General features: G+C 36.3%; 1 protein-coding gene across 1 annotated transcript in view; it reads right to left on the reverse strand.

The window, feature by feature from the left end:
• NRAP (nebulin related anchoring protein) overlaps positions 1-12,746 on the reverse strand; it is a gene marked incomplete at both ends in the record, with an annotated part of 51,690 nt that overhangs the window by 33,632 nt on the left and 5,312 nt on the right. The window contains 8 exons of the mRNA XM_080347960.1: positions 642-749; positions 1,721-1,825; positions 3,583-3,699; positions 5,581-5,685; positions 8,416-8,520; positions 10,553-10,660; positions 11,242-11,346; positions 12,187-12,294. Of these exons, the coding sequence (XP_080204086.1) occupies positions 642-749; positions 1,721-1,825; positions 3,583-3,699; positions 5,581-5,685; positions 8,416-8,520; positions 10,553-10,660; positions 11,242-11,346; positions 12,187-12,294 (861 nt within the window). The remainder of the gene's footprint in view (positions 1-641; positions 750-1,720; positions 1,826-3,582; positions 3,700-5,580; positions 5,686-8,415; positions 8,521-10,552; positions 10,661-11,241; positions 11,347-12,186; positions 12,295-12,746) is intronic.

Raw genomic sequence — 12,746 nt, forward strand, 5'->3', positions numbered from 1 at the left:
TTAAGCTGTCATCTGTTTGAATAATTATCAGTCAAGAGGAAAGAAGAAACAATAATATTAATATTAAATGCAGGAAACAAAGTAAGTTCAGTGTCATAAGTGACAAAGAAAATGAAATTATTTGCATAGTTTAGCCACTAATTGATTCTTTTTCAGCTCCTCAATTAATCCAATGCCAATAGTGGGAGCATTAACTTAACTTCCACCTATGACACATCTCTTTTATCTTTCTGCTTAGTTCTCAAGCTTCTTACAGATTTGTAAATAATGTACTTGAAGGAATGGTATGTAACAAAATAGCTTCTTGACTAACCCAGTAAATTAAATTGGAATCCAGAAATCTTCATTAAAGACTGTTTTTTCAGCAAAGGTCTGACCCTGGCAAGCAACCTTCAGCATCCTACTGATGTCAAAGAAAACTGAAGGAGCTCAGTATGTTGCCAGATCACTGAATTTGCTTATTTTAACTTCTTCCACGCAGTGAGCTATAAATCATTACAAAAGGGTTTCCAGAATTTCCTCTTAACAGATCTATCCTTCAGATCCCTGGTACAATAGGATCTAAAGTTTTCTATCAACTTAATTCTGGAAAAAACTTAAGAAAGTAAGAAACCATACAAGTGTGATTAAAAAACACTTACATTACTTGCCAAGCTGCCAACTTTCATGGCATGTAGCATTCGTTTGTCCATGCCGATACCTACATAACGACCTTTCATCTCATTCTCGTAGGTTTCTTTGTATTTAAGCTGTATTAAAAAAAAAAAAAAAAAAGAAAGAAAGAAAAAAGTAAAAATATTCTGAGAAAATGTATTTAGTTTTTCTATGAGTTTCTATTTTACAGCAGTGAGACATATTATTACAGCTGTGTTCTACTTGTGTTGCACCACTACAGAAACTCATGAGTCCACAACAACCATGGTACTTTAAGAAATAAAAACTAAAACCCTCTGTGGTTTCCTATTTTAAAAGATGTCACTTATGCATTCTTCAGATGACCTGAATGCCACATAAGGGAGATACCGCCACATTCTTTTGCAGCATATTGTTTCATCAGTAATAAATATTAGAATGAAGTAGCAGGGATGCGTTATTTGTATGTTAACAAATGAATACATAATCATCCACCAAAATTGGAGTGTTTTGGTGCAGTTTTCACCAAGCCCAGAGTAGGAAATTCAACAACAATACAAATTAACCGCTCTACCATCTCATCTGTATGGCAAAAGATTTACTCTTCCTGGATTTCAGAGAATGATAGTAAGCAGCAAAAAGTAAAATTATACTTCAGTATCATCAGATGCAAGTAGTAATTTATCGCAACTTATTTTGTTAGTTACTTTCATGCAGTAAACATGTTCCTCTCTGACATTAACTCTGGCAAAGTATCTTCTGCCTGCTTCTCCAGCCAGGAAATGGACATACACAATGGAATAAGTAATTATTAAAATAGACAACAGTAAAAACTGACAGGTGCTTGTGTAGATTAACAGTTCATTGTAAGTAACCTCTCTTCCATATATCGTGGTTTCATAATCCTATCGCTGTTTTCATAATCCTATATAAAATGATCAGTAAGGACAGACTAGGATAGGTGCTGGACAGACATGTGGTAAAATCAGTTACATTCGAATTCCCAGCGCTTGCTTATCTGAAACACACACACAGATAAACTGTGATTCCAGCAGCTACTGCATTAAGCAAGGTACTGAAAACTTACATCACTGGTGAATTTTGAGATCTTGCTCACATTCTTGAATTGTGGAGTATCACAGTAGTTCATGCTGCAGCCTCTGTTGTTTCCAAGATCCTTCTTATACTCCACCTTAGAGACAAAAATGCACAAGGGAAAGATACAGTAAAACCTTAACCTGGCTTTGTCAAGTTCCTCCACACACTTTTTATCAGCCAGACCCACTCTTCAGAGATTTTGATACATGGCTTTCATCAGATGTCATATCACGAAAATTAATATGAAGACTACTTTAATATACTCAGTTACTACTTTACAGGCAGAAGAAATGCAACCTCATCCATCTGGACCTCAGCAAAGTGTATGAGACAGTGCCATGGGAAAAATTATTAGCAAAACCAAGGATCTATGAAGGAATTTTAAGGTGAGTGTGGAGCAAAGGAGAGCAGAAAAAGCAGTGGGTATTCTTTAGCAGGAAGGATTAAACAGGGGGAAGTTTACCAGCAGAATTCTTCTGAGAAAGTTTAAATACAGAACTGGTTTAATATTTTCATTAAGTACCTTTGCTCTGAAGTAGAAATGTTGTGGGTGATATTAAAAGGAGTAATAGAAATGGGACTAAATTCAGCAATGGAGAGAGTGATATAGGAAGGGAGCAGTCATAAAAAATTCAGCTATAAGAGCTCATCAGCTGGAAAGACTAAGAAAGAGAAGAATGTTCCTATGGAGGCTGACCACAGAAAGATGGTGAGATGCCAAAGTAACACAGCCATGAAAAAGCAAATGTAGTCCAAGGTGGGAGCAAGAGGAGACTTTCGAGCAGGCACTGGGAAGCATGTGTGCTGTGTCCCAAGTTCCAGTAAGACCTCATCAAGAAGTTAAATGCTTTCACAGTCATTCCTGTTTGAGGAACATGCACTTACTCTGAGGAACACTCATAGTTAAAGACAGAGATTAAAAGAATTTGGCTTGCTTAGTCTAGGAAAACAAAGGCAGAGAGAAGAAAACTATATCTGCTTGTAAACATCTCAGAAGGGTAGTTGCACAGGGCAAAGAACTTTTTAAACTAAAGGACAATGTTGGCACCAAACACAACAGTAATAAAATGGACAGGAATACACGTAGGTTAGAAATTAGAAGAAGAGGATTATATGATACTGTGCCGAAACAGCAGGAGCCAGGAACCACTGACCCAGGAGGCCCCTCCTAGTCCTACTTCCAGGGGTTTTTCATTATTGAAGGTTTTATACTTTGACATCCCAAGAGTGTAAGTTTTTAAACCGCCATGGGGAAGCTCTAGAAACTTACATTTATTAATAGCTTTATAGCTGATATTACACTATAAATAAATTAATAATTCAGAATCTACTGAGAATTCCCCAGCAATCTTCCCTTGCCAAGCAGAAGAATGCATTATCCGTAATTCACAGTCCTTCGCATGATGGAAGAAAACAGAAACCTGCACTAACAGAATAGTACAAATTTTGGCTCTGTTTGTGTTATTTTGTAATTATCAGTAGAACCTTCTTTGAAAGACTGTAAGGTACACACCCAAGTCAACCTCAAGCATTTATGGTTATAAGTTCACAGCACATTAAGAGCACAATTCAGGGTGGTTTTTTCAGATTTCTATTCTTCATGTGGCCAGAATTAGAATTACTCTTCTGGAGTTCATTCCTCATACTTTCATACAGATCATTGGAAATGCTGGATAACAGCACCCAAAGACCTGTTTCTGCACTTTTCTCTGCAGTTCCTGTGCTACACACAGATCATTTTTTGTTACAATAAGAACAACAGCTTTTTCTATTTGTAGTCCTCACCCATCAGACATGAACATTTGTACGAGCTGCTCTCGAACGCGTTAACAGATCGATTCAATCCCTTACCTCACTGACAAGCTTGTTAACACTTTGGGCTCGTTTAAGGACTAAGTTGTCTTCAGCCGTTAGGGAGTGAAAGTGAGCTGCACCTTTCATCTTGGAAAGATCCTTCTTGTATTTTATCTGAAAAGAAGTAGGGAAAATTATAAAATAAGTGTCTACCTTTTCACCATTGCTATTTAGACTGGCTTGATCAGTCAGCAGAAGACTTTTCTCATTCTTGTTTCGATAAGCAAATAGAACTTGCTAAATTGAAATACTGCAAGTTGTCACTTCCCAAAATAAACCACATATAAAATCACAGCCCTAACAATCCCTGTCTGGCCACTTCACTAGACAGAGGGGGGTTTTTATCCATTTTTTACATAGATTTAACAGCACTGGTTGTTGTTCATAGCTTGAACAGATAATTAGCAGATTCTTGGCTAGTGATTGGTTGGAGCATGTGTGCTCTTCTATTCCTGAAGTTAATTCTCAGTACTTTGATTTTAGACTTCAAGTCAGAGAATTACAGATAGTCATCCAGTGCTCTGTAAACTTTTCCTTTTGTAGAAACCAGCTTTTTAAAAAAGCTGTATCTTTTTGCACTTGCAGTGTTTTTGGGGAATTATATTTCTGTACCAAATCAAGATTTAAATAAGAGATATATTAAATTAATTTAGACATCAGGTGATTGACTTAAATTGGGCTTGGATGGGTGAAGTGAGAGAATACTTATATTGGCCTTTTGTCAAACTTTGTCCAGCAAAAACCCTATTGGGAATACATTTCAATATTTCTTGCGTATGGAGATGCTTATGTTCTTCATGTTCTGTTACTGCTTCAAAAATCAGATTCATAATGTACAAAATAACAAACTATTTTATATGTGCTGAATTGCAGTGTTTGGGTCTTTCATTTTCCAACTGCACACAGTTTCTCAGGCTTTAAAGATATGAAGCAGCTTGATAAGCACTCTAGTGTGAAAATGTTACTGCTATGAACTAACTCTTCTCTTTGCTCCAGGTTTTACAAATTACTAAGGAAACTGCTGACCATTAGCATTTTTAAAACCTATGAAACTGCCATCCTTATCTCAAAAGGTTAAATATTTTGTGTTTAAACTGGGGATCCCTGAGTTTGTCATCAAAATAGGGATTGGTCACAGAAGGTTCCAGGTTTTTATATTCTCTCAGTCATAAGCTCAAGTAAAGAATACAACTGATCCTTTCACTCTAGTCTACTGCCAGTGTCTAGTCTAGGCTAGTAGAAGCAGAAACCCTCAACCATCCATTAGCTCCCCAGAAAACAGACTGAGCCCATCAGCTTGGATGGCCCCATGGGGGACAGGTGTCCACACTACAAAGGCTGTCACTTGTAGGAACCCTTCTCATCAGCAACAGGGTAGTGACCTACAGACTGACCCATGTTTTGTCACTATTAGAAAGAGACCCAAATAGGACTGAGGCTCTTTAGTTAACGGGCTGCATGCAAGAATCCCACACATCACCACCTTTTTTGCCAATTCTTTAGCTTACCACCCAAAACTAAAAATCCCCAGCCTAGAAATAAGCTCAGGCTTGTGAAGTGACAGTGTTGTATTCGATGTTTTCTTTTCCTCCACATTACTTGCTTTGTGCTAGAGGCATGATACATCAAAATATCAAAACCAGTTCAGCTCATTCATCCTCCATTTATTCACTACTGGGAATACCATAGTAGTCCACAGGATGATTAAGGTTTCATTAATAATACAGGTGCAGGTTTGCCAGGAGGGTTAACCTAACAGTAGGGATCCCCATTAGTTGCTACATCCATCCCTCCATCATGCAAACCAGAGCTGTGTCCTCTTCTATTAATGGATATTATTAATCCCCTGAGCTATCCAGTTCCCAGCAATGCAGTGAAATGTCATTGTTGTTTACTTCTCAAGTGTAATTTTAGCATTCTCCTCCTAGGCATTGCTCTGACAAACTGCTGCTTTTAATTGTTTATGAATTGTATTGATTCAGGTTTCATACTTACATCACTTGCCAATTCATTTGCTTTCTTGGCATTTTGATAAGCTGGAGTGATCATAGCAGGAAAGCTTCCTTTCCCTCTGTGTTCTTCATAGTCATCCATATAATCCTGAAGAAAATTCAGAGTGTTTACTCATTATACATGAGCAGGTGGGGCCTTGGGTGATTTCACAAAGCTCCATACTCCTTGTTATTAGGAAAGTTCATTGCTTTTTTTTTTTTTTCTTAAGATAAAGAGAACAAAATGATTAATTGCAAGAATAACATTACCCATTAAATTAACTATGTCTGTAAAATTACTTTTCTGCATTGTAAGAGAAAATTAAGTAGTAATTAGCTGTTATCACGAGAACACTTGAGTATACAACAATATATATCCTTCTAATTTCACCTCTGTTCTTACAGAGATGACATCTACTAGCACTTCTCTTTGTCAGTATGTGCTTTCCTGGAAAACGTATGGTCCCTAATGGGCTGGGCAGGCAAGAGATTTTCAAGTTTAGTGTAGGGTCAGCCTTCCTCTGTGATGTGACGGAAGTCTCTTGATCTCTCTATGGTCATTTCTCACATCAAAACTGACCCAAAATAATATTTCTCTAGTCCAGTGATATATTCTGAACATGGATTCCTTAATGAAGCAGAAATACCTAGATATTAAAGTGGTCAACTCCTTAGGGAACAAAATCACGAAGTTCCACTTGCTTGATCTAAAAACCCAATCTTTTTGGGATTAATACTCTTAAATCTATCTACAGGTAAGTTTATGTGTGAATGTTTGACAATTTGAAAAGCCTTTTGATAATTTAATAACAACTGGAACTTTTTCTAAAATAATAATATACAATGAGCATCCCAAAGCTTTCTATGGCAAGATCTCTGGAGAACACGGCAAACATACAAACAAGTAAGATATAGTGTAATGTATCTTCTCTGTAATATTTCGTAAATCCTTTGTAGCAAAGAGCCAGTTTAAGTGAGAAAAGAATGTGTGACATGTCAAGAATATCATGGAGAGCACATATAGAAAGGATTATAAATATTTTAGGCCTCTCTTGTAACTTCTCAATGCAAAACAATCCATTGTAGGTCATTTTGAGCATCTTTGATGTCACATGATAAGATAGGTCATGTCATAAGTTTGTGAACAATACATTGTAATTATAGTTATTGCATCTAAATTATTCTATAAACAGACACAAAAAATGAAAAATATCCTTGACTAATCAGCTGAGTTAGTTTTTTAAAATGCCATTCATGAGGCTGAATTCTTCAAACTTGCCATTTTATTTTTCTTCTAACTTTCTCAAGTACCTTTTTATATAATTTCTAATATTGCTCATATTGCAAAACAGTATTTTCAAAGTTGTAGATAATTAATTTTAGCCACTTCTAAGATTTCTAAGCATGAATGAAACAGGTGTTCAGCACACAGAATTTTTACAGTCAGATTCCTTAAATTGTCTCATGTTATATATATATATATATATATATATATATATATATATATGTCTCTGTATGGTGTACCATCATGACCTCAACAGTTAGAGATCTAATCCCTTTACCCATGTTAAGTCACGCTTCACTCAAAAAGATCCATTAATTTCAGTGGCTCAATTTTATTTGAATAAAATATCAGAATCCAATATGTGAAGATTAAAACTCAAATTAAATTTGAAGTCTGTGACTGATGTTTCAAAGATACTTTCAAAGAAAAAAAACTTTAATTAATTCTAAAGACAGCAGCATTCCAATGCCTGAAAATGCAATTAGCACTTTTTCAAATTCATTTTAGTTGTTTATTCTTACAAAAACTTGTAGTAGTTCAAAAGACAGAAACTGACTGAAGGCTTCATTGCTACATATTCTAAACTCATTTTCATGAAGGATGGTTTGCTTTTCACACATTGCAAGATGCAGAATTGGACAGAAGTGAAGAAACTTAAAACTCCTGTTGTTTTAGGACAATGTATTTGCTCTTCCTTAATTTCTCCAAAGTATATGGACCTCATGAGAAGGTAGGATGAAAAAATCTAAGACTAATCATACAGTTTTGTTTATACAAAACCACTATTCAATTCCTTTCAAATTCTCTTTAGCTTTATTCAGTTCTATTTAGCTGTATCATTTCCCTAACTTAATTGGAATAGAACTTTGGATGTATTTTAGGAGACCACAAAAATAATTGCATTCCCTTAAAAATGAAATAAAAGCAAAATTAATGCCACAGTCTATTTGGTTCCACAAAAACAGAACCACAACTTGTCAAGCTTACAATACCATTTTTGTAGAATAGTTGAAATCTAAGAGATTTTGTATGATCTTCAGTGCAATTTGCACATATTTAGAACTACAAAGCTTCTAAGATTTCTAAAAACACTGGCAGGGAAAAGATGTGTAACTACCTATTAGCTTTCTACCATTTCACAGACCTTTCACTTTTTCTGCTAACTGAATTTACATTTTCTTTCTCATGAAATGGGAGTTTCCACAAGGAAACACATTTCAGTGAGATGCATAACACCACCACAGTAGAAATGCACAGTGCATACATGTACACAGATAAAATTTGCCAAGGTAGGGCTCACCTTCTGAAGTGACCCTACCATAAGGATCATGCAGTGACAGTGCTCGCACTTTGCAGTCTCATCTCGTAAGTGCCAATGCCAAATATATTACACATTCAGAGCATGGTGCTGTTGCATACCATCTTTTCCTTTGAGATCTTGCTTTCTCATACAGGAAAGCAAAGGGAAAACAGGCCTCACTGCAGTTTCTAAAGTCTTGAGCAATCAGCCATAGCCATGATCATCAGCATGGGTATTTTTGAGATGTTGCATACCTGGCCATGTTGATCGACATTTTCTCTTGCTAAAGTAGCATCTGTTCCAGCTGTATAGCTGGCTTTTCCCTTGATCTCCTTTTCGTATCTTTGATGATACTTTACCTAACAGGAAAAAAAGAATAGGAAAAGAATCATCCGGATGAGTTTGGTCTGATACACAGATGCTGCATAATAAATAATCATCAATGACATGCATATGTTGATAATTAAAGATTGTCAAAATTTCCATTGCCACCAATCTAGACAAGTAAAACATGTCACTTGAAGATACAAAACCAAAAATAGTGGTGTGCTTTTTAATAATGCGCTAGGAACATGGGACCTGCCATTTCAATCAGGCCTTTAGTTCAGCATGTTCAGCACCTCCTGTTGTCAGTGGTTAACCCTTTATGCTCCAGAAGGTTAAAAAAATCGAACTGATTGTAATGTAAATTCATGGTTACCACAGAGCACTTTTTTTACCAGAGTCATCTGATCACTATTAATAAATGGGTTTGTTTCTTAAAGATGTGATAGCCCCAATGATCAAGGGAATTTTAGGCACTCAACCTTCAAGTTTAGACCAAGATTTGCAATATCTTTGCTGAAGTCAATAACCTATAACCTGATGCTGCCCTTTAATCACCATGTGTGTTTGCTGACAAGAATGAGCGTTTTTCCACAGATCAAAGGCGAACAAAAATGTTTAAATGTTTTAGAATCAGTTGCTTTTGCCTTCAAAATTACAGACTTCTTAATTTCCTCCATGACTCTTAATAATGTTATAAATTCACTTCCATTGAGATAGCACAATATGTTCTCCAACAAAAAGAGCTTTCCTTTCAGTCTCCAATGACAAAATCCAAACAACTGTACATTTTGAAGCAATACTGATGTTCTGTTACAATGCTTTTTAAAGAATACATGTGTGTTGTGGTTTTATTTTGTTTGGAGAGGGAAAGAAAGCCAATAAAGATCAGTAGACCAAGGAGTTAAAAAAAACAAACAAATAAAACAAAACAAAACAAAAAGCCCCCAACAATAAGAAGAGCAAAATGAGTGGAATAGAAAGGTATATTGTATAAATCTATAACCATGTCAAATGTATGCTTGTGTTTATATGTATATACTTCATATATATATAATTGCTTTTCAAGAAGTTACTTTCTTAGAAGCCTTTATCCTGCAACAACACATAAGAAAGAATAGGAGAATGAACTATAAGGACCCACTGGGAGCATGGAAAGTCATGGCAAAGCAGAGCTCTGCAAACACAGTCCTCCCCTGATACAAGGTCACGCAGAAATATTGTGGCTGTGTATGTTAGAACTGCACTTCAGCCCCTCTAACTCATACTGGGTTGGGCAGAATGAAATCAAAGTCCTCTACCTGACTCCTTATTTTCTTCCTTTTCAACTGTATGTAAGAGAAGGCTTGGTACAGGGGAGGCTTTTGCCCACAAAAATCCACAGTGTTGATTTGCTAATAAAATGCCTAATTTTCTTTGTGTGCATAGAACTCGACTTTGTCCCTGCAAAAGACAGTCACTTGAAAATCTGTGTATGAAGTGTACTGCTAGCATAACAGAATCACAGAAACACAGAATGTTAGGGATTGGAAAGGACCTCGAAAGATCATCCAGTCCAATCCCCCCACCGGAGCAGGAACACTTAGATGAGGCTACACAGGAATGTGTCCAGGTGGCTTTAGAATGTCTCCAGAGCAGGAGACTTCACAACCCGCCTGGGCAGCCTGTTCCAGTGTCTGTTACCCTTACTAAGAAGTTGTTTCTTCTCAAATTTAAGTGGAACCTCTTGTGTTCCAGTTTGAACCCATTACCCCTTGTCCTACCATTGATTGACACCAAGAAGAGCCTGGATCCATCCTCGTGACACTCACCCTTTATATATTTGTAAACATTAATAAGGTCACCCCTCAGTCTCCTCCAAGCTAAAGAGACCCAGCTCCCTCAGCCTTTCCTCATAAGGGAGATGCTCCACTCCCTTAATCATTTTTGTTGCCCTGCACTGGACTCTCTCCACTCTCTCAACTCCACAACGCTCACAGAATTTCTGCCAATAAGCAGTTAAATCCAAAATTTATGTGAGAATTTATTATTGTGTTCCCGAAAAGAGACTTTGCTTTGGACACTTACATCACTGGCTAATTCATTCGCTCTCTTGGCTATTTGATAAGCTGGAGTGATCATAGCAGGAAAGCTGCCTTTCCCTTTCCGTTCCTCAAAGTCTTCTGTGTACTTCAACTGTAAAAATCCAAGACAGTTCAGGAGCAATTAGATCAAATGCATCTTGATTGCACACATAATCAATTCTTAAAGTTGCAAAGTCAAGCACTCAATGGTTGTCATCTGCCAAAAGGAAGATGAAACATGAAGCTTGAATCTTTACAATGTAGCCTTCAACTACACAACCTATCTTTTGCAGGACCTCTGTGTCTCATTTAAGGTATAGGATGGATCACAGTTGTTTAAAGAAAATACTGAAGTTGCCTGCAAGATGCCTGCTCTATTTATATTAGAGTCAGGCAGCTCTCTTCTTTACTTTGCACGGCACCACCTCCTGGGTATAGAACAGTTCTCTGCCATCAGTTCTGGCAGCCAGCTAGTCCCTAAAATGACCTAGAACTTAATATAGTCTTTATAATTGGAAGTATTAACTACTTACTGGTAAAATGTATCAAGAATATTTCAAGTTAATGCACATTTCAAGAGTCTGCCTTTCAAATACTAGTTTTTTATTTTTCTTTATGCTCATATCTTAAAGTGATTTATAAATGTCCCAAGACCAGAGTCAAAATTAAGTCAGCCTATTTTATTTCACTTACATCACTTGAAAGCTGTCCTCCAGCCTTGGCATGAAGTATTTCTGGAGTGTCTACAACAGAGGTGAACTTCGAAACTCTCTCTTCATGTCCCCGCTTATATTCTACCTGAGGGAGAAAACATATAAAATACATACTACAAATAATAAGCAGCAAATATCTTTTTTCTATCAGAAGGCTTCAAGAGAAAATGACCAACAGCAGTCATGACACTGTCCATTGTACAGTCAAGCTATCAGTATACCTGAGGTCTTGTTTCCTTAAAGTGCATGTCAGAAGCAGACAGAAATGGCCCCAGATAAACAAATTTTCAAATGACACTAGACTTATGTGAGCCATACATTTGATTACAATGTTATGACAATAGTCATTAATGGCCCAAAACACTAAGATCATACTGCAATGACAATGCAGTGTTTCCAGAAAACAATGCAATACTTTAAAATCATTTCTACATGATTTCTTTTTACTTGATTTTTTTCAGTTGAATTGTTATTTTTATAAATAAGTGATTTTCTGTGCATATATTCAAAGTAGCTGGTGTATTAATCAAATTCAATATTGAATATATTTAACTTCAAATAATAAAGAAAGCAAAAATCTTCAAATGTGAATAGATTAATAATACCATGAGGTGAAAATAAAGGTAACTAATTAAACAAACATTTCAGAATGATTCACAATCTTCTTCAGGTTGTGGTAAATTACAGTAAAAGTTGCTACATCTTTCAGGAAATACGTATATTGTCATTTATCCTTATGATTGTCTTCCCAACCCAAGTAGTTTGTTAACCCTGTTTCCTGCATCATGTCAAAGTTTTCTAACTCAGTAGGATTAACAGCACAACAAATAGTCTTTGTGGAACCTACTGCCTAAGTGAATGGCCTAAACTAGGATTTTCCAAATTCAGAAGACTAACAGACAATTAAAAAACACCTGAGACTTACATTACTGCTTAGCTGGGTGGCTCTCTTAGCAACCTGATAACCTGGAGTGATCATAGCGGGAAAGCTGCCTTTGCCTCTCCGTGGCTCATATTCTTCCATATATTGAAACTAGAAGATGAACATTTTTTGGTTTGTTGTTACAGAAGAACCCACTGTAGTTTAATGTGACTCCTCTTTTAATGCCTGCTTCCTAAAAGTACGTATCACTTTATTTAAAAGTAATCAAATTAAAGAACGTATACCTTATAAGTTTTTTAGGTAGAAACATTTCCTACATACCACAGAAAATACTCATCATTCATATTAATAATCCACTATTAATTGGCTATTTTGACTGAGTCACTAACCCATTGTTTGGGCATATACAACCAGCCATAATTCAAAAGTTATTTTCTTGGGTCATGGAAATACAGACAATGAAAGGTATACTCCACAGCAAATAAGACAGGTTTTCCATCATGAGTTCTACTCTACTGAGGAAAACAGCACTGCCTGCTAGATCAGGATATAACCAAGGTCACCTCCGATAACAACGGTCAGTAGTTGAAGCACTTCTCAGT

This window comes from Nesoenas mayeri, assembly GCF_963082525.1.
Source record: "Nesoenas mayeri genome assembly, chromosome: 7".
NCBI lineage: Eukaryota > Metazoa > Chordata > Aves > Columbiformes > Columbidae > Nesoenas > Nesoenas mayeri.